The sequence below is a fragment of the Clinocottus analis genome, unplaced genomic scaffold (assembly GCF_023055335.1).
Source record: "Clinocottus analis isolate CAN_PGR_092001 unplaced genomic scaffold, fCliAna1.0.p SCAF_20, whole genome shotgun sequence".
NCBI lineage: Eukaryota > Metazoa > Chordata > Actinopteri > Perciformes > Cottidae > Clinocottus > Clinocottus analis.
This window is the reverse complement of record NW_027175932.1, coordinates 3966278-3986702: the sequence shown is the minus strand read 5'-3', so window position 1 is coordinate 3986702 and position 20425 is coordinate 3966278. Positions and strand designations below refer to the sequence as shown.

The 20425-nt window shown below is 45.1% G+C and overlaps 3 protein-coding genes across 8 annotated transcripts; 2 read left to right on the top strand and 1 right to left on the bottom strand.

Annotated features, from left to right (window-relative positions):
* Positions 1-8614: 8614 nt before the first annotated feature.
* On the top strand, positions 8615-12080 carry si:ch73-352p4.8 (cystine/glutamate transporter). Its single transcript, XM_068586348.1, has 12 exons — positions 8615-9003; positions 9547-9673; positions 9756-9871; positions 9986-10111; positions 10223-10322; positions 10547-10591; positions 10681-10804; positions 10919-11022; positions 11103-11199; positions 11283-11432; positions 11522-11699; positions 11789-12080. Exons 1-12 carry the CDS (start codon positions 8778-8780, stop codon positions 11851-11853), a joined length of 1458 nt encoding a protein of 485 aa, XP_068442449.1. The 5' UTR covers positions 8615-8777; the 3' UTR covers positions 11854-12080.
* Positions 12049-18138, bottom strand: foxm1 (forkhead box M1). Of its 6 annotated transcripts, none has more exons than XM_068586343.1 (9): positions 17957-18138; positions 16380-16871; positions 16107-16228; positions 15578-15769; positions 15250-15378; positions 14992-15051; positions 14460-14508; positions 14139-14311; positions 12049-14042 (listed from the first exon to the last, which is right to left on the bottom strand). In XM_068586343.1, the coding sequence occupies exons 2-9, from the start codon at positions 16831-16833 to the stop codon at positions 13209-13211; spliced, it is 2013 nt and encodes a 670-aa protein (XP_068442444.1). In that variant the 5' UTR covers positions 16834-16871; positions 17957-18138; the 3' UTR covers positions 12049-13208. The 6 variants fall into 6 exon arrangements, with proteins under 6 accessions (XP_068442444.1, XP_068442443.1, XP_068442446.1 ...); XM_068586342.1 differs by lacking the exon at positions 17957-18138 and adding an exon at positions 17134-17295; XM_068586345.1 differs by lacking the exon at positions 17957-18138 and adding an exon at positions 17134-17295 and having other exon boundaries at positions 12049-14000.
* Positions 18139-18226: 88 nt separating this feature from the next.
* rhno1 (RAD9-HUS1-RAD1 interacting nuclear orphan 1) lies at positions 18227-20272 on the top strand. Its single transcript, XM_068586349.1, has 3 exons — positions 18227-18375; positions 18524-18705; positions 18890-20272. Exons 2-3 carry the CDS (start codon positions 18547-18549, stop codon positions 19619-19621), a joined length of 891 nt encoding a protein of 296 aa, XP_068442450.1. The 5' UTR covers positions 18227-18375; positions 18524-18546; the 3' UTR covers positions 19622-20272.
* Positions 20273-20425: the final 153 nt, after the last annotated feature.

Sequence of the window (20425 nt, the reverse complement as noted above, 5' to 3'; positions counted from 1 at the left end):
GAGGTCTCGGCTCATAAAAGCAGCGTCACCAATTATGTTTCATCAACAATGTCTGCTGTGTCTCGTCCAAATGACAGATACTTCACCCTCCTCCCCGTCAGTGTAATCAAGATAAGAGGCCGCGGTGGGAATATAGTGGACATAAATGTGACCTCTACCGCGGACCGGCGCTCGGAGATCAATCGCTTTTCTTGTTTCACTCCAATATTGCGGTTGGAGGTCATTTGATCTGCACGCGGAAACACAATTGTGGTTGAGCACGCGTATTTTATCACCTTAAACACGTGAGAGCCGGAGAGGAAGCGCGCTGACGGGAAGCATCCGTCTGCAGGGTGAGATTTAAATCAGGAGGTCTCGTATGTGACGACAACAGCAGCCCACACGCTTCTGCATCTCTTCCCACGACACATATGCCCTCTTTGGAGAGACAAAACTGAACACAAACAAGACATGCACATGGGAAAAGATCGACTTCAACGGAGGAGAGATGCAGGAAGACATTGGTATTTATAGTATGAAGTACTTGTAATAAATACAACAGTATTCAGTGAGTCATTTGCATAGGCGCTGCGCTCTTTGACTACAATCTTTCCATACTTTTAATCAAGTACTTTGTAGAGCCTGAACCCAGTGATGGAAGAAGTTACAATAGTACAATGTGGAAATACTATGTTACAAGTAAAAGTCCTGGATCCAAAGTGTGTCAAAGTACAAAAGTATTGGTATTAAGATACAGATTTCAATGCTGAAGGGTGGATGGATTTGTTTGGAATCAGCACTAAGGTCCAGAAAACCCAAAAGACAACCGCTGACTCGCTGGGTTCATCATTTTTTAGGGATTTGTGAAGAAACACAAGGAACTAAAACAGCAGGAACTTCAGAGTTACACGTGATAACACTTCTCTAGAGTATCAGATGAAACAAAAACTACACAATAGTGTGTCTATTGTGATGAAGCTCCTATTCTTTAACGTCACATGTAATTATTGAGCTGATTACTCAAAATGTAAGCTGACTAAAAAAGCCTTTTGTACTGCGTCTACCCTTCACCACTGTGTGTGTGTGTTCATGGCGTCTGGATGTGGGAGATGCAGACACGTCATGATAAAAAGACCTGGCCTCCCTCCTCCGTGGAAGTAAAAAAGACTTTTTTTTTACCCTCGATGCAACTAAGCAACCAAGGACAAAGTCCCTTAAAAAGCATTTCGTTGAACGATATCCGACATCTTTCCAGCCAATGACAGCGTGAGTTTCGGGTTACATTCGGCTCCTTTCGCCTCCAGTGCAAAGGAACAAAGAAACATCTTTTAGAAGGCCGAACATCTTTTTCACAAATGAAGAAGAGGGTATTGTGTTTGAAGCAAAATGTTTCAGCTTTTCGCAACAATAACTCATGTGAGACATATGCTATTTGTCACAAAAATGGCAATTTCGCAGTAAAATATTTATATATTTATACAATAAGTGGTATTATAGTGCAAAGCACTTGTAAATCAGCCAAGGCCATTTTATTCTTACTCTAATTAGGACTCAAACTTTCCCTTTTACTCTCTCTCTCATCACACACACACACACACACACACATATTTCTTTTTTACAATGGGCCACTCAGACATCCAGCGGGCAGGGAGGAGGTGTCGCCATAGCAACTGGTTTCTCAGCTGAGGTTTGGTCAGCTGGTTTTTGGGGAAGAGGACGCCGGCACAGCGCTGTGGCGGCTCGGATGAACTGACTGCAGGGCGCGAGGCGGAAACATCCCATAAATCAAGGCTGGACAATAATACAATATGACACTTTGTCATCTTCCAACGGAATAATATGGTGAAGAAATCACATATTGTGATATCATGATTGATTATAACCACCTGAAACTGATTTATGCTCATTTTGCAAACAGTTATTATTATAGTGAGAAAATAGTTATAATTGATCAAGTATTTGATTCACACAGGTGAAATTTTTTTTACTTTGGATCACTTTTTCACAGCTAAATGTTTTACTTTTTCTCATATTGCATATTATTTACTTTATTTGAACCTACAATTGTAATTGAATATGAATGCTTAACATTTATTTTATCCAAGATAAAGATGTACAACGTCTTTTTTTGTTGTATTTTTTGCTTTGTTACAACTTAATTCTTTCATTTCGGAAAAAAACTATTGCGTTACCAGAAAACATGCAATATTGTGATCTAATTTTTGAGATATGAAATGACCTGTGCACAGGTTTTAGAAGCCACACGCAGCTCAGAGTATTTCTGTGTGCATGTGTGTGACTTGCATCTCACTTCTTATTCTTGGCTGCGACTGAAAGCGCCGTCGTTTGACGACGTCGCCGCCGCGTCGACTTAATGCGGCGCGCTAAAGCCAAACACTTCATCATGGAGGACATAAATTCCCAGGCCGGACAGATTTACATTGATTGAGCACACTGAGATGAGCTGAACACGCCCCTCGAGGTAATAAAGTGCCACAGTCGATCACCCATCAGACGCTCGTTACGGCTGCGGCGGCCATCGGGCAGTTTCCCCTCAAGCTGTGCGGCAACATGTGGAGCCTGCAGTGTGACCCAGGAGGAGGCGACGAAGAGGAGACGACGAAGAGGTGCAAGAGATCTGAGAATGTTGGCGATGGCGTACGCTGGCGGTGGGCAATAGTTGGTAGGGTGAGTTATATTATGCAGGCTTGCAAAATACCGCTCTGCTGCAGCCCTCCTGTCACATTGTTTCTCTAATAACTCTGTTTTTTAGCCGTCTTTCAAGGACTCTTTCAACATTTCGGGAACTTGGCTCGGATGCCTTCTTGCCGAGCTCGACGACAGGATGGATTCAACGCTCGTGTCGTATTTACAGATGGTTAGCTTAGCTTGGAAAGAAAAACGAAATGGGAAAAAAAAACGGAGGAACAGATGGACCGGACTGGTCCGACAAGCAACACAAATCCACAGACGAGCGACGCGAGAAGCTCTGCAGCTCTGAGCCAAGAAGCGGTCCACCGCTACGTCTTTTCTTATTGGCAAGCGCCGTACTGGATGATGTGCACGGTGAATTTGCAGAATGTAAAACAAATCCAATGACAGAAATGAGAGATTGCGCTGAAGTGGAAGAGCAGCGAGCAGCTAGGTCCTGGGAGGAGTTCAAATCCCTCCAATAAGGTAAGCAAAAGGTTTGAAGTTGATGATAATTGACAGTGGATAGCTGGATGGAACAAAGCCAACAGCTCCACAATCACAATATAAGAAAATGTGCTTTGTTGTGAAAACAGAGGGTTAGATTTTCCTCAAAAAGTCTTTAAAAGAAACGAGACACTGATGATTCTTCTGACAAATATATTATATTCAGCTTTGTCTGTTTAACGTCACCCTTGAGATCCATGTCGACTTCCTGACATTTACTCAAAGGCCTGCGGGGCTGTACGCGAGCAGCTCGTAATTCAATCGAATGTATATTAAAAAACACGTTTCCACTTCATGTAAACCCGCTTCGTCCTGATTCCTCTCGTGTTTTGACGTAACAAGTCACACTTGTGGTGCCCGAAGTATTTACAGCTCGTTGCAGGAATGCATGTTGTAAATCACGCAGAACATCTTGCTTGTGCACATAGCAGCTGTGTAGTCATGCTCCCTTCTCACATACTGTGTGTACATATGATGTCTGGCTGCTCCAGTGCTCCTGAAAGCAGTCATTTGTCCCCAGATCACATACTGGATCTGTAGTTACTGTAAAACGGTGATAAATGACCCATTTAAGTGCATCACTGTGATAATTTGATGTTTACAGCTTAAAAGGTCGCTTCTATAATAACATTTAGTAACAGGATCCTGTTGCTTTTAGATTGAATTACCACAATATCTCTTTATGTATCTCAGTCACGGGATTGTGAAAGTCTAAGTATTGGCTTGAGTGAGGGTTTAAGCAACTGTTGGGAGGAGGGGACAAACACACACACACACAACAACAACACACACAAAACATATAGGGTTTAAGAAATAATTTCATTGCTTCCCTGAATGACACATGTAAGCGACTTCTGATCCATCACCACTGAGTGCAGAACGTTTTCCCTCCTTTATGCAAAAACCACACATGATGGTCACAACAACCACTCATATGCCAGCTTCTTTGGACCAGCAAGGAAACGGACAAAACAGACACTCAAAATGGAAATCTTAAGTTTCTTTTAAATACTTAGGAGATGATGTAAGATCTTCAATGTGAACATGGATCTAATCCTGATCCATCGTGTTTTTCTGGATGCAATTTGAGTTTCTGGGTGCTAATACTCGAGGTTGTCCAATGAAGGACCTGCAGCCCTTAGCCCCGCCCCCTCTCCCTCTCTCATCACTCATCCAGACTACAGAGACAAAATCTTTTGTATTGTATCCATCCCCTTTGCTACAAAAAACACTGTATCGAAGACTTTAAGTCCTTTTATTGCAGTGTTTCAGAGCCAACTAACGTTATAAAGCTTTGCATTGGCAGCGTGAGGAGGACAAGTTAGCGTCTGCCACCCCGCAGTCCGTCACAGTGTAAGTAATACAACATAATTGCCGCTTTACTCAGACCGAATCAATATCGAATGAGAATGAGCTTTAAGGAGCAATTTATTGTGTTGCAAAAGGAACGGCCACAGCGGGTTACTCCTGCTTTAGTGCTCTCGTAAATTCCGGTGAGGAACACAATGCATGATGGGAACAATTCCTTGTGCTAACATAAGATTAGATCCAGTTTATTTTAAGCTCATTTCTCAGGCAGTGTCACATTGTCACAAAGAGATACGAAAGCAGTGTCGTTGTTTTTTGACAAAACAATCCCAACTCCAAGTTAGGTGCACTTAGAATGCTCTGCAAGCTGCCAAGTTGTGCGTGTGTGTGCGTGTGTGTGTGTGTGTGTGTGTGTGTGTGTGTGTGTGTGTGTGTGCGTGCGTGTGGCACACCTCTGTGCTCTGAACAACTAGCAACGGCCAACTCCATCCATCGTGTGTCATGTCATGTATGTCATCTCCTAATAATGTAATGACCCTCTTCTCCTCACCCCACAATTTTCACAATTGAAACACTCTGTCAGGTGAGGGGTGTGTGTGTGTGTGTGTGTGTGTGTGTGTGTGTGTGTGTATTTGACGAGTGACATGAGTCAGAGCAATAACAGATGGGCTGTCGGGCATGACCTGGATGCTAAAAAAGCAACCTCCCGAGTGCCATTTCGACGTGTGAAAGTATTTCTATCATTGGATTTTGATTTATGAATGTCAGCGACATGACATGGGCGGGTTAGGGGGTGTGAGGTGGGGAAGCACCACTTTGATAAAAGGTGAGTTTGTTTGGCTATTTCGGTAAAACCGCCCATAAAGCACAATCTCCACTGACATGATACACAAAGGTGAGTCCTGCTTCAATACCTCGTCTTGAGGAGGATACCTGCGTCCTTTTGATGATCCATAAAGGAGAATAAATGAAAATGTTTTATTTTGTTCTAGATCTGCAAGGGTTTACACATATTTTCAAATCCATATCCCGAAAAGGTCCAAATTTAATCAGAAGGCCCGATGTTCCAATTTCAGCCGTTGTTTATATCTAATTGGAGTTATTTCCAAGATTAACATGATTGTTCTCATACATTCTCCCCTTCGGGACATCTGAGAGAAACCCTATTAAATGAACGTTAAAACATTCCAGCTGGTGATTCATTTAAAGAAAATGAAAGAACCTTGCAGGCCGTCCCGTGAAGGGCTCATGGGAAATATCAGAGCATCTTCCCGCTGATCTCTGTGAGATGGGCCTATAGGGGGAGCGGTCTTCACCGAGCGGTCGAGGCTGCTTTGGCCTCCACTTGAGTGGAGCCGGGATCCTGGGAGGTCAGGTGGAAAACAGCCGAGGGAGTCGGGGCCCACATCTCCTGGGGCCGGTGGGGGGGGGGGGGGGGGGGGCAGGGTTACCCGCTGAGGGAGGAGCCGAGGTCAGACCTGTTTCACAGTGTGATGCCCTGCATGTCTCAGGGCCAGGGATAAATATATAGAAAGTAACACTGTGACAGACAACTGATATCTAGTGTGAGATGAGGTCGCCATCTTCTGGAGGGAGAACAGAGCGCACTCTGCTTTGCTTCAATTGGAAAGTCAAATAGTTTAGTTCCCTCTGCTGGTCCAAAGGAGAGAAACACACAGTTGTCAACACCTGCACAGTGTAATGGTTTGTTTGAGTCCTTTTTTATTCTTCAAACCTTTGTCAAGTGGTACATTTGTGTTGCTACAGTAGCCAACATACGGATGTTATCACTATTCATCTCATGCATCTTCTCTTGTAGTATATGCAGGATCTTAAAGTCGATGCAGTTGTCTTACAGTTGCATGTCCTGGATTGCATGACTGAATGACATTTCAACACATAAAGATGTAATTTGTGTCCAATGTCCATGTTATATTGTCATATGACTTATATAGGAAATGTTTAAAGTCCAGTTTAACTTGAATGTTTATTGTAAAAAAACAAATGTGTGTTTTGGTGCTAAAAAAGAAATAGCCCTGCTCGTTGGGCAATCAATTGGTCTGAATTTGTTGCATATATTTTACCTGCCTTAAACTTACTTTGTCTCGTTTCATGTTTTGGGATAAGAGGCTTTTACTTTGAAGGCGACTCTTTGATATTTGGCATAATTTGCACTTGTGCGACGGTTAAAGTAAAAAGTGTGGACATTTATGTTGGGGAAACATTTCTCACCAAAGAGGCAAAACGCTGGTGCATCTTGTTATACTTTTAATAAATAAGTAACTGTCTGTATGTTTCAGTTTATTAGTATTTTTGCAATCCATTTTGAACCATTTAATGCCTCGAACAGCAGGACATTCCAGCAAACATCCCCCATTTTGTCTTCCAAACCTCTCAACAAATGGAAGACATATGATCCATCTTCTGATCCTGTTACGCTGAGTCTTGAACATATGTATGCCGCAAAATCCCATAATCCTGCATTATCTTTGATATCTGCTTTTGGCTCTGAATGCATCAATGAGACGCCTCCTCACAATCTGACTGCAGATGAAATCAGTCACACTTCATGACTCTCCAAAGGAACCTATTGGAAGTGAGTGTGGGGGAATTTTAACAAGCCGAGCTGTGGCGCTGATGAAGTGAAACTGACGTTCAGTGGCCAGTCGATTGGAAATAAGAGGTAAAAAAAGAAAAGAAGCAAGACTGAGTAAGAGGGCCGAGGGGAGGAGGAAAGCATGCACCAGCAGCACAAGTTTGTGGGAGAGGGGGACCATGTTGTCGAGGCCGGTGTTGTGCAGCCTCTTGTGTGTCCTTTAACAGGTGCGAATGTGTGTGTCCAAAAGGACACAGTGTCCTTTTGGACACACATGTTTCCACTTTTTTATTTGTTCAGTTCATCTCTGCCTCTTGTCCCCAATGTAAAGCGTCTTTGTGTACTTAGAAAAGCACTATGAAAGTTGGAATAATTATTATTATTAACAGGAGGCCCAGGAGAGGACTGCTGCTTGCTGCTCTGAGAGAAGAAAAAAAGCCTCAAGGGGAAACAGACACGATGGATGGGACACACATGAGGGACGACGAGAAGAAAACGAAAGATGAGGTGGTGCAACTTCGGAGGGAGATCGGCCTGCTACCTGCCGTGTGCTTCGTCATCGGCACAGTGGTGGGCAGCGGCATCTTCATCGCACCCAAGGGAGTCCTGGTGAACAGCGGCAGCGTGGGGCTCTTCTCTTTTGTATTCTCAGATTACGCCTGCAAGCAGCTGCAGATCCTTCTCGAGGTGACTCAACAGGAAGTACAGACATTCTGAGGATCTCTTTCTTCTGGATACCACCTTAAAAACTCCAAGAATCTGTTCTTGTTTAGATTTTAAAATCTGTGGTTCAACCATTTTTCAGATACTGTACTAGTTTTAGGATGAACAATGCTAGAAACAGGTTGTGCTTATATCACCGCTTGTAGAATTGTACCACTACTTCACTTTTACTTCGTATTTGTGCATTGGACTATAAATTGCTTGTATTGGACATAAGAGGCGCATCTAAACCTCTGCTCGAGATAACTCTTATTTATTACAAAGATCTGTAAGACCAATAAAGTCATTCTGGAATCACGAGTGATGCACGGAGTCAATCCCACTGCCGTAAACCACCGAACGGCTTTGCTGAGCTGGTTGATCTTGCACAAATATTTCAGGTTTATCCGAAGCCATGTGTCCGTGGAAGTTGGGCGAAAGTGTCACTGAAACAAAGGAATGACGTGCTGTGGAGCAGAACTTCAGACAGGACGAGATGAAAATGTGTGTTGTTATTGAAAGCGGGCCCCCCTGCAGCCTGTGCAGCTGCCCCTACATCACTCTGTCCCTTTTCCCCCCCGAAGGCCTCTGTTGAGCCACACACACACACACACACACACACACACACACACACACACAAGCACAAACCCAGAGTGCAATGCAGGAACGTGTCAAGTCTTTAAACTACATTAATTACTTGGCGAAGTTTGGAAGAGTGCTTGCTTTGTTCCCTGCTCAGACTTGGTGGTGGGGTAAAAGCGACGAGGGGAGGAGAAAACCATGCAGGATAAGTTTAGGAGAGAAAGAGAGGGGGGGGGGGGGCATGTTTTTGAAGCCAGTGTTGTGCAGCCTCATGCACGTCCTGCTGCAAATGTGTGTACAGAAGGGTTAACAGGAGGCCCAGGAGAGGACTGCTGATTGCTGCTCTGAGAAAACAAAAACACACACACACACACACACACACAAAGGGAGAAGTGCAACGGACTCGGACACAATGGACGGGACACAGATGAGAAAAGGCGACGACAAGAAGGAGAAGACGGAAGATGAGGTGGTGCAACTTCGGAGGGAGATCGGCCTGCTACCTGCCATGTGCTTCGTCATCGGCACAGTGGTGGGCAGCGGCATCTTCATCGCACCCAAGGGAGTCCTGGTGAACAGCGGCAGCGTGGGGCTCTCCCTGCTGGTGTGGACGCTGTGTGGAATCCTCTCGATGTTCGGTAAGGCAGAGGCCTGATGCCGTCTGCGAGAAACGAAACCTCATTCAAGTGCATTACACCTTTAAATTACACCTTTGTAAATGTGTACTGTTTCCACTTTGTTTTTCAATAATTGCATTTTGATATACATGAATGACCTGGGATTATTAATTGAGGGATTTTGTGATTATTTCCCTTTTTTTTTAATTGGGTAGCATCATGAAAGTGTATATTTCTTTTAATTATTGTTTTCTTGTCAATGCATTTTCCAAGCTAACAAACCTGAGGTAATGCTGATAGAAATGTCAGTAACGTTTCAGGCGTACTGTGTGACTCACTGATTGATTGTTGGTGCTGGATGAAAAGAAAAGCAATCCATGTTTCTACCGAATTTTGTGGCACTAAGCAAATAACAGCCTGACAAAGAGAGCACCGACATAGCAACACATGAAGTCAGACCAACCATTGCACGTCATTATAGAATTGCAACACAAACACTGATAGACGACATGCAAAACTTGAATTGCATCGAATGTGTTTTCACCCGGTCTGCCCTAACAATAGGGGCCCTGTGCTACGCTGAACTGGGCACCACTTTCACAAAGTCAGGGTGCCACTACACTTATCTGCTGGAGACGCTGGGGCCACTGCCTGCCTTTGTACGACTCTGGAGTGAGTTCCTATTCATCAGGTTGGTTTGGATTAGTTCAACCCTGTTTGTCTGGACCGGAAGTGGAATCGCACCACGTAAAGAGCGTGTTCTCCATGTCCAGGCCAGCTGTGACGTCCTTCGTGGCCCTGGCGTTTGGCCGCTACGTGGTGGAGCCGTTCTTTACGCCGTGTGCTGCGCCCACAGAGCTCGTCAAACTGGTCAGCATCCTGGGACTGAGTGAGTGGTTGTATAGCTCCCTCTCCTACCCACAATGCCATCCTACTACCCTAGAAGGCCACGTAATGCAAAATACAGATTCAGAAACAGCTGTTTGTCTTTGTGTCTCTGCAGCGTGCGTCGTGGCAATCAACTGCTGGAGTGTGACCTTGGCCTCTCGCACTCAGGTCACCTTGACCTTCGTGAAGATGTTCGCTCTGGTCCTCATCATCGTCCCCGGAGTCATCGCGCTGGCCAAAGGTGGGAGGATGTCACAAGTGTATTCCTGTTTCCAGCTGTCAGGTCTTGTCAAAGGATCATCACTTGATGATGCTGCTCGGTTCCTCTCATTCTGTATCTTCTTCTTTCCAGGAAAAACAGAGAATTTCCAGAATGGGTTTGAGGTCGACTTATTAACGTTGGATAAGTTGCCACTGGCCTTCTATAATGGCCTGTACGCCTACGGTGGATGGTAAAGCAACCATACATTGCCTTACATTCAAAACATTGACTTCTTTCCCTCCACGTGGAACCTTTTTACAATCTATGACAGCACATCAACCAATAATATATTTAAAAAATGCGGTAGCACTTTATAATAACTACATAATGTTAAGCATTAGGAAAGCATGAATAGACACTTGATTCATCATTTATAAAGCATTGTTTCAACATCAACACTCATTTTCCTTTTAGGTTTTATTTAAACTATATCACCGAAGAGGTCATAAACCCAAATAGGTAATGCACATCTCTACTAAAATCTATTTTCAAAAGCCTTGTTGCCTTGAAAATTACTGTCACATCTCTCACGTGTCTTATCTGAACAGAAACATCCCGCTGGCAGTCATCTGCTCCATGGTGACGGTGACCGTCTTCTACGTGCTCGTCAACGTGGCCTACTTCACCATGATGAGTCCCGCCGAGCTGCTGCTGTCTGAGGCCGTGGCCATGGTCAGTGCTGCCCCGTACAGCACGCATGCGTTTTAAAAAATGAAGACGGCAATGAACATGCGCCGCGTGTTTGAATGCCGGTCTCTTCCTCTTCCTCTTCCTCTGCCCCCGTAGACGTTTGCGAACCGCGCTCTCCACGGCTTGGCCTCCGCAATTCCTGTGCTGGTGGCGCTGTCCTGCCTCGGAGCGCTTAACGGTGGCATCTTTGGATCACCCAGGTGATCTGTTATTATGGTCCTACACTCTAGCGTGCGCTTTAAATCGGCCGAGAGTGGAAGTCTTACTGTTTGTGTTGCAGGATGCTGTTTGTGGGAGCCAGGGAGGGCCACTGGCCACCAATCTTTTCCATGATTCACATCCGCAGACGCACTCCTTTGCCTGCTGTGCTATTCCTGGTAACATAAATATGCTACTCCTCTTCATCACTACATGCAACAGGCTGGCTATGGACATGTCTTTATGTGTTGTCTGCCTCCAGTACCCTTTGATGGTGGCGATGTTACTCACTGGAGAGATCTACCAGCTCATCAACTTTGTCTCCTTTTCCCGCTGGTTCTTCATCGCCTTGGCCACCTTGGGGATGCTCCTCCACCGGTATCGCTTCCCCAACTACGTTCGCCCTTTCAAGGTCAGTGTGTCAAACTGTACGGCATTCTCCGTTACGCTGGAAACCAAACGGACCATGCTGCGTTTTCTCTGCTCTTTTTCCATGGCAAGGTGCCCCTGGTCATCGCGGTCACCTTCACGGTGGTTTGCTTCTTCATCGTGGGTCTGTCTCTGTTCTCGGACCCCTGGAACACCGGGAAAAGCTGCGCTCTCACACTGACCGGGATCCCAGTTTACTATGTGACCATCCACCGCAATCGCTTGCCACTTCGATTGAGACGCGTCTTTGGTAAGTCGTACCCAAAATGTGCAAACTTTGCCCAGAAGGGAAAGCCTCCTCAACTCCTCCATCACTTGGATTCTCTTGTATATTCTCAGATCACGTCTGCAAGCAGCTGCAGATCCTTCTAGAGGTGACTCAACAGGAAGTCCAGACATTTTGAGGATCTCTTTCTTCTGGATAGCACCTTCAAGAGTCCATTTATTTAGATACTGTACTACTTTATAGATTAACAATGGTAGAAACAAGTTGTGCATCTTACCTGTCTTGTAGAATTGTACCACTACTTCACTTTTACATTGGACTACACACATAAGAAACCAATAAAGTCATTATTGAATCACTAAGACAACCCATGAATTGTTTCAAACTTTATTCAAATATAAATTAGAAATAGGCAACCTTGCTACAGTATGTAGTTTATCAGATGCAATACACGGTACAGGGGCTTTTGACATCACTGTACTGCAGTATGACTGAGGTTATTAAAACCTTCTTTATTTACATGTTTATATTTGTGAGCAGAGCGAGGCAAATCTCCATGCTCTCCGTGGCACCGACACCAGCAGGTTGATTATACAGTCTTAGAAACACCAACTTCAGGAAACAGAACAAGGCACACGCTTTCATAACGGTTTTGCTTGGAACCACATTTCTCTGCGATGCAAAAACCTCTCGCATATAAAACACACACGGGCGAACGAGCCAGAAGAAACGATTAAAGCCAGACATTATTTTGTGGCCAAAGATGGTGCTGCGAAAAAAATACAAAATAAAGAGAAGTTTTTTTTCCCTACATCCAATTTGCATCTTTACTGAAAACTAATCAAATCTGCTAGATAGACACTATATATTCAGTATTTTGCACCTAAAGACTACCTTTAACTACGGTGTTGACACGAGGGGGGACTGCATGCAAAAAAAGTCCCCGTCTGCAGGTGCACGGTGCCGACTAACGGCGAACCGATGAACCATCGGGATTTACAACATCAAGTGGTGAAGACAGATCTACGAGTGATGCACGGAGACAACCCCACTGCTGTTAGTGCTTTTTGTATTTCCTCTCACAATCTAAATAAAAAGGTAGAATCCCAGGAGGCCGGCCTGAACCGAGCGGCATGGAGGCATCTCGCTGGCAATATATTGCCTCTTCATTCACAAAAGCGAAGGCTAAATTATATATTAAAAATGTGCAAATCGACATACATAAGTGTATGTGTACATACACACATACATACGGATATATTTTCTTCCTTCAAGAGCACAGACAGATATGGATACAGGGTAGGAAACAGGATGAACAGAAAACAGGACAGCCGAATAGCTGTATGGATGGAAACGAGAGAACGGGACAAAAGACGCAGTTGAGGAGGTGAAGAGGAACATCTGATGTGGGGGGGTGACGCGGCGTAAGCAGCATGCTAATATGACAGAAATTAAAAATCAAAGCGCCCATGTCATTTTTCCATCTTCCCCGATAGTGTTTTGGAACACAATGATGCGATGCGTATTGTCGCCCTACTTAAACTGAGGGATGAAGTCGGACCAGCTGATGTTGGCCATACCCAGCTCCTCGTCGTCCAGACCAGAGAAGCTAATGTCCACGAGTATCTTGCTCAGGCTGTCGTTCATTGTGTCCAGGACGAGGCCCTCTGTGAGCGAGCGGTTGGCGGGCGTCATGGCGCCGCCGCCTCCTCCTCCTCCTGCCTGAAGCAGCTCACGGGAGCAGCCGCTCCGGAGGCTTTCCAAGTTTGACGGCCCCGTCGCCCTGGCGGGAGCCGACGTGAGCAGCTCTCTGGGGGAGCTGAACAGAGGCCAGTCTTTGAAGGGGGTGCCGTTGAAGCTGAAGGTGGTGTAGTCGTGCCGCGGCGTGACCGCCGGGCCGCCGGGCGTGCGGATGGGGCTGAAGTCCAGCACGCTCTGGCTCCCTTTGCCCACGGGGGTCACCTTCCAGGGTTCGGGCAGGACGTAAGCGGGAGGCTTGCTGGGCGTGGAGGAGGTCAGGTGGCTGGTGCCCTTTATGGGCGTCTTGAAGGAGAAGTCCCGGTCGGGGCTGTGCTGCTCCCGCTGGTGCTCGTCCAGCTCGGTGTCTCGCGCGTCCTGGAAAGTCGACGCGTCGGAGACCACGCCGGAGTCGAAGAAAGTGTTATCGGGGCAAAGCAGGACGGGCTCCTCGTGCAGGGAGTGGACCAGGCGCTGTTTGCGCCGCGAGCTGCTGCCTTGCCTCTGGGGCGGGACCCTGGGAGTGTCGCATTTAATCAGGAAACATTTCGGCTCCTCCTTCACCGTCACCACGAGGTCTTTGTCCTTCTGGGGATACACCACAACAGCCGGGACGTCACCTTGCGTCACCTGTCGGACATACGCACAGGCGCTTAACAGGTTCTGCCGGTAACGGTTGGTTCATTATCATTTTAGGCCACAAAGAAAAAATTGCGCCACCTTTACCTTCGGAGCGATCCGCACTCTCTTGGCTCCCCGCGACGTGTTCTGCTTCGGCTGCGAGCCGGAGGGGGGAAACTGGGCCAACGAGGACGGCAGGAAGACGGAGGAGGTGAGGGGCAGCTGGATGGGAACCAGGTAGGAATCGGTTCGAGGGAGAAGAGGTTTCATCCTTCTCTCTGAAAGTACGGAAGACGACAACAACTCAGAGCAAAGCATCTCAATGGTCAAACTATTTGACATTTGTGTGCATTTTTTGCCCACATCCAGCTGCTCCACCTCTCCCCATTTAACTCTCACAAAGTTCTTCCATCTTTGTTAACTCACCAGAGCTGGTTGGCATTTTTCTCGCATCGGGAGGCATCCTCTTCTGTTGCTGTGAAGAACAAAAATGACGTAACGTCAGCTCGTGCAGCGGAAGCGTACCGCCTCAGTGTGATCTCTCTCATTCCTGACCACACTTGAGCATCAATATGCGATCTCTACCGTATTTTAGGATTTGGCAAAGCAAGAAGAGACGAAAGTCAAAGTAAGACCTCTTCTCACTGTCCCTACACCTCATGGAGGAATGATAGATACTTGTATTTCTGAGTATAAGCGTTCCTTGTTGGACAAGGCCTGCGCTCTCAAAGCCGTGACTTCCGCCTCCCCGCTGCTCACATCATCTCCTCCTGCAATAAAAAGATTTCCCTCCATCTTAGACTCCAGCTGCACTCTTCGGGTCAAAGGGTCTGATGACCAAAAACAAAAAACAAAGGCAAGAGAAAGTGGCCGGCTAATCTTCTGTCCCTGGTCTGCTATCTTCTGCCTGACTGACGCAGACTGTTCCTAGAGGACTGACAGGTTAAAGCCATCTTACTTGGTGGGGAAATAAAAGCTGTGGCACCGGAACAGGAGCCGTCATCGGGTCACAGCCGGACTGTCGAGAAAGGTGTGGAATAAGAGGGGATGAAGATCGGAAAACAAAGAATCCAAAATGATCCCACGACACCGTGGATGATTAATGATGGCATCCAATGTACAGAATTATGAAGAATAGAACTGAAAGAAGTCAATTCACTTTCAGGGCTTCTTCTGTTGTTTTAGATGTGGGGCAGATAAAGTCAGTTGTGCTCACCTTGTACACCTGATCAAGAGTGAGGCAGCGGTTGGCTTCAGGCCGGATGGTCCAGTAAGAGATTTTACCATCTGGTGACGTCTCACGAAGGAACATGTCGTGTAGAGAAAGATTGTGGCGGATGGAATTCTGCAATCACCCACGAGCAAAAAAATAAATAAAAAAAATGTCTTTGAAGGCTGCTAAATCGGAAATTCACATCAATATATGATCCAGTCTTCCAGTTCCAGTAGATATGCTCCTAATTTGGAGTTTAAGACCTTTGATGTATGCTTCAGTTTGCTGTATTTACTGTGCACACGAATGACATGTTTCAGTTGTCAAGTACCTTCCACCCTGGTTTGGCCACCTCTCTGAAGTAAGGGAAGTGGTTCTCGATCCACATGTAGATCTCTCTCAGTGTCATCCTCCTGCTCTTCCGGCTGTTGATGGCAAACTGGATCATGGCCATGTAGGAGTACGGCGGCCTCTCTGACATGGGTTGCTGGACAGCCTCCACATTGATCTGGCAATTTGGTGCCTGTAAAAGAAACGAAGAATAAGAAAGAGACAGATTTTTTGTTTTTGTTTCAGGTGATCAGCTTAAACATAGACAGCACAAGCGATCGCGACTACATTTTTAAATGCACCTCAGAAGTCAAAGTGCTTCCAATCTCGCGGCACGTTTTCTGCTGTGCTAGTACCAAAGAGGGCATTGTAAATCACGACAAAGTGACGTTTCAGTGAGACAACTGGTTACTAACAGTGTTTTTCGGGGACATGCCGAGACATGCCTGAGATCAGTGTCCCCTCCACACGTGCATGTCTTCACCTCAACAGTAACATTCACAGTGAGGTGGCGACGAGGAGCAGCTGACCTGCAAGTTGGAGCTTTGGTTCTCCTTGTCGGCAACTTCCTGTTCAAAGGTGTTCATTTTGCCCAGCCACTGCATATTGGTGAGGCTGTCATCCAATGGACCGCACTCCAATTCCTTATTCACTAAAGAAGAAAAGCGAATGTCATTATTGTTGAAACAAAAGGATTAAAGATAGCGAACCAAATCAGTGCTGTTAACAAGACACAATGAAACAGTAAAACTCTACAATTATACTGGGAATATCATCTCATCAAAACATCCTCATCTCCATACATGCTTTAATTCCAGTGAGCGGTTTAACATCCAGGGAGCCGTGCGCCGATGATTCTTCTTTCACTTGCTGTCTGACCGCAGAGACGTCATCCTCTTCAGCAGCAAGCTGACAAAAAGATCCATTGTCCTGGTTGGCATTCCCACTCAAGAGGATGAACTTGTTGGGTCCCTGGACGCCACACTCTTTGCCCTTGGCCGTCAGGGCCCCGATGACGCTGTGAAGGTCTGCCGTTGTGGGGATGACAACCACCTGTGTATCGGACATGGAGGGGTGATCCATGATGCGCATGCCATCGGGGAAGCATTGGCCGACGGCCGATTTAGAAGGTTCTTTGAAGTCGGCGGACGCTTTAGCTTGGCTTCGCGATTCAGCCGCTGGCGGGTCATTCTGCTGAAATGGCAACTTTCTTCTTCTGAGGATCAGAGGTCTCCTTGGGCTCCGTCTCATGGCCATCAAATCATTGAAAATGCTCCTTGGTGTTCACTAGTATTCTGTATAGAAGAAAAAAACACAAAGACCAATGTGAACATTTGGGCCTAGCTCCACAACATTTTTCTTAAAAGTTTTCATCTTTAGATTTACCTGGAATTAAAGTTTACCTGACAGAGAAACGCTTTAAATGAATGTCAAGTTACTAGCTAGCCAGTTAATCAACAGTTAAGACAACTGGGCTGGATTCAAACCGTTTCTCCGTACGTTGGTCGAGTTAGATTGACATGATGAAATCAAATAGCCAATATCAAATAACGTTACCTGTCTGAACCCACTGCACTCTGTCACCTGATAGGTTGATAATGGACCGTCAAACGAAATTAAAAGCTCCACGTTGGACGTCTTTTAGCGGTGCAATTGCTCAGTTTGTCAACCTGTTGTCGGGTCAGTTAGTTATGTTCCCTGGCGACTCGTGTCTTCTAGAACAACAGGCGTTATGCATCTGCGGTTGGCGTTGCGTTTTTGTAACGTTTATCGCTGATTCACTGGCACACGTGTATATGGATCCACATCTGACGTAACCAAATATATTACACATTTAAACATAATAATAGACGGGGCTAATATATAAGCCAGCAGAAAGCATTTCTTCTCAAAGGTCATTACAAGTTAGCCAACCCGGTTCGTCCATTTGCTAATGTCAGCTAGCGGTGGAATGAACTAATAGAGGTATATTTTATTAAAACGGATGCTGCATTGCTTTTGTGAGCTATGCCGAATCAAATACAGCATTTTAATGATTTATAATACATTCCAATTGATTTAAATGCATATGTTTATTTTAAGAACAAGTCTCGAAAGTTACACATGTCCGATTATTTAAACGGGGTTGAATTTGACATCCATTCGACTGTCATGAATGGCACATACCAGGATCCGAAATGAAGATTAAGGAGGAAACGTCTGTTTCGGATTAAAACTGCATTACAAATGTAGCTCAGCTATTGCATTAGCCAACATTACAACTTTTCCTTGCTAAGGTTAACATCAGCATCTGTTTGAAGCTAAGCTATGTTAGCTATGTGGCTAGTTGTCACGTTAGCTCGGTTAACTACACCGTTTTAACGAATAGCAATAGACATACCTTCATAATAACGTGTTTTTTTAGGCAGTTCCACTCGGCTGGACTCCTGCGAGTAGTTGGAACCCTTGCTTCATATTTAATAGAAAATCAGAGGACCTATGATGTCTATGGTATTCTTTCATTTCCTATTATTTACATGTTGTCTGTTCGATTCAGCGAGGATTTTGAATTTTGGCGCTGCGGGTGCCACCCCCGTCGCACTGATCACGTGGTATAAAAACGCACCAATAGCAGCCAGGCAAGACCGCGCTGAAACCAATCAGAGGCGTCGGTGGTGGAAACCGGGAAATAATACGTAACAAGGAGACGGAAAACAAAAGAAGTTCCTAGTAGACAACGACAATTGAATAACTAACGTGTTGTACACGTATTAATTGTTTGCAATGATGGCTATGTATCGCGCGAAGTATTGCATTTCGGTGAGTAACAGTGGCGGGTCAGTAGCTACGAGTGAAATCGTTCAAAAGCTATACAGCTCGCTGATGACATCAAGCTTGATCTGACAGCAGTACAACGTGAATTGAATCAGACACTCCCATTGTTATGGTGATGTTTTCATTCCATCAGGTTTTCGGGGATGATTTCTATTAATGCCCCGTAAAGCCTTAAAGACAGAGAAGCCTCCTCTGCTGTTCCTGGAGCATCCTGTGTGTGGAGCCAGACTCCAAAATGTGCCTGAAGTCCGAGCAGCACTCAACCCAAAAGAGTTTTTCACAGAGACACAGAACAGCTCAGCTCTTACTTCTTGGGTAAGTTGATCATTCATTTTTATAAACAAATGTGTTGGTCTCTTTTTTTCCTCGAGTATATCACTAAATCTGTTCTAGCTTAAAGTCTGCAGATAAACCAGAGCTTTCTGTACATACATTTCACAGAATAATTCTTATGCAACATACGTTTCATTCAGTTGTTTCTTTTACGGTTCTGTTTCAGGTAACACCACAATTCGACCCTTCAGTTGCAGCTGCACTGCCGGTGAAACGAGGGAGGAGAAAATGCTCCTCTGCCACAAGCATCGTTGACGGTTGCAGTCAGCTGTCTAGAAAGAAGAGCGTGTGCACATTCCCCTCATTATCGTTCCAGACAAGGTCAAGAGACCAATCTCATCAACCGAAGAGCACACATGCAAAGAAATCTACGCAGTCTGCTGTTGTGTCTGACACAGGAAATCAACCACAGAAAACATGCCGAAGGAATACGATGGTTTCAATTGCACAGTCCTCTGACACACCAAAGAAACAGACAACCTCGATCAGAAAAAGGAATGTGGGGAGATTACCTAACGACGCTGCATACCCCAGCAGATGTTCAGAGCAGCTTAAAACTCCATCTATTCAAGTGATGGAGAATTGCATAATTTCTGCAGATGGTGTGTCAACGCCTGCTTCCAAGGAGTTCAGTGCCACTGAGGTCAGTCCACCTCCTGATGTGGACACTCCAAAAGTAACTCATGGAGGGAGTAGCTGTCCCCCCTTCACCTCTCTACAATTGCTATCGGCTCAACCATGTACACCACCATGTAGTCAGCCACCTGACATTTTAGTGGCTGACACACCAGAGCGGGATTACGGGGTGAAGGTGACATGGAGGAGGAGGAGGGGTTTGATGATGCTGTTAAAAGAGAGGGGCCAACTCTCTGATTCAGATGCTCTAATTAACAGCTGATGTTGAGATTGTGTAAGACTATTAGAACAAAGAATGTCCCAGATTATTCATCGGAACGCTTCTGTTATCGGTATTTTCTCTTTGAACTATTTTTTGGATTGCACTGAATGGATCTGCTGCAGTTTAAAGTCACGATTGCATTTCAGTTCATTGACCGTTCACTTTGATTGAACGTCATTATGACAAGCCAAGGATATTATGAAAGAACTCTCCTACCAACCCCAACTTTGCAACCCTGATTGTTATTGTAAGAATCAAATCAAGTGATGGACCAACTAACATTGCAATAGTCACAGCAGTAACCGTGTTGCAAGCTTTTTCCCTAAGTGAGAAAGGATTTAGTCTAATCCCAATTATACTGTACTGTTATAGATTATGTTGCAAATTAGAGGCGGTCATTGTGTTTTAAATTCTGTATAATCCTGACCTTTATCAACACCAGCCTTTTGTTTGTTATTCTAACATTCCTGCATTTTAATGGCAGAAGTGTGAAAAATGTAACGTTCATATGGGCAATATATCGAGCAGACACAATATCTTTGTCAATGTCATGAAATCTTGAGTCACTGGGGGATGCTGAAAGAACGTTTGAACACTCTTTTAAATGTAAAGTACATGAAATAAATGTATAATGTCCCTAAGGGTAAACTACATTTGTATTATTTATTTATTAAAAGTATTGTCGTGCATTTTATTATGTTTACTTTTAATGCCAGTGTGGCTCCTTTTAATCGAGCGATAACTTTTCAAGGTAAAAGGAAACAAATAAACGGTCCATTAACGAAGGTCAACTCTCTCTCCATC

What these genes read in the sequence shown, in the direction of transcription:
- si:ch73-352p4.8 (XM_068586348.1), top strand. Translation starts at nt 8,778, where the DNA reads ATGGACGGGACACAGATGAGAAAAGGCGACGACAAGAAGGAGAAGACG. An exon ending in TGGAATCCTCTCGATGTTCG is followed by an intron (nt 9,004 to 9,546) that starts GTAAGGCAGAGG and finishes CCCTAACAATAG; the next exon opens with GGGCCCTGTGCTACGCTGAA. An exon ending in GGTCAGCATCCTGGGACTGA is followed by an intron (nt 9,872 to 9,985) that starts GTGAGTGGTTGT and finishes GTGTCTCTGCAG; the next exon opens with CGTGCGTCGTGGCAATCAAC.
- rhno1 (XM_068586349.1), top strand. Translation starts at nt 18,547, where the DNA reads ATGCCCCGTAAAGCCTTAAAGACAGAGAAGCCTCCTCTGCTGTTCCTG. An exon ending in GCTCAGCTCTTACTTCTTGG is followed by an intron (nt 18,706 to 18,889) that starts GTAAGTTGATCA and finishes GTTCTGTTTCAG; the next exon opens with GTAACACCACAATTCGACCC.
- foxm1 (XM_068586343.1), bottom strand. Translation starts at nt 16,833, where the DNA reads ATGGCCATGAGACGGAGCCCAAGGAGACCTCTGATCCTCAGAAGAAGA. An exon ending in AGCTTTTATTTCCCCACCAA is followed by an intron (nt 14,509 to 14,991) that starts GTAAGATGGCTT and finishes TGTTCTTCACAG; the next exon opens with CAACAGAAGAGGATGCCTCC. An exon ending in AAAAATGCCAACCAGCTCTG is followed by an intron (nt 14,312 to 14,459) that starts GTGAGTTAACAA and finishes CCGTACTTTCAG; the next exon opens with AGAGAAGGATGAAACCTCTT.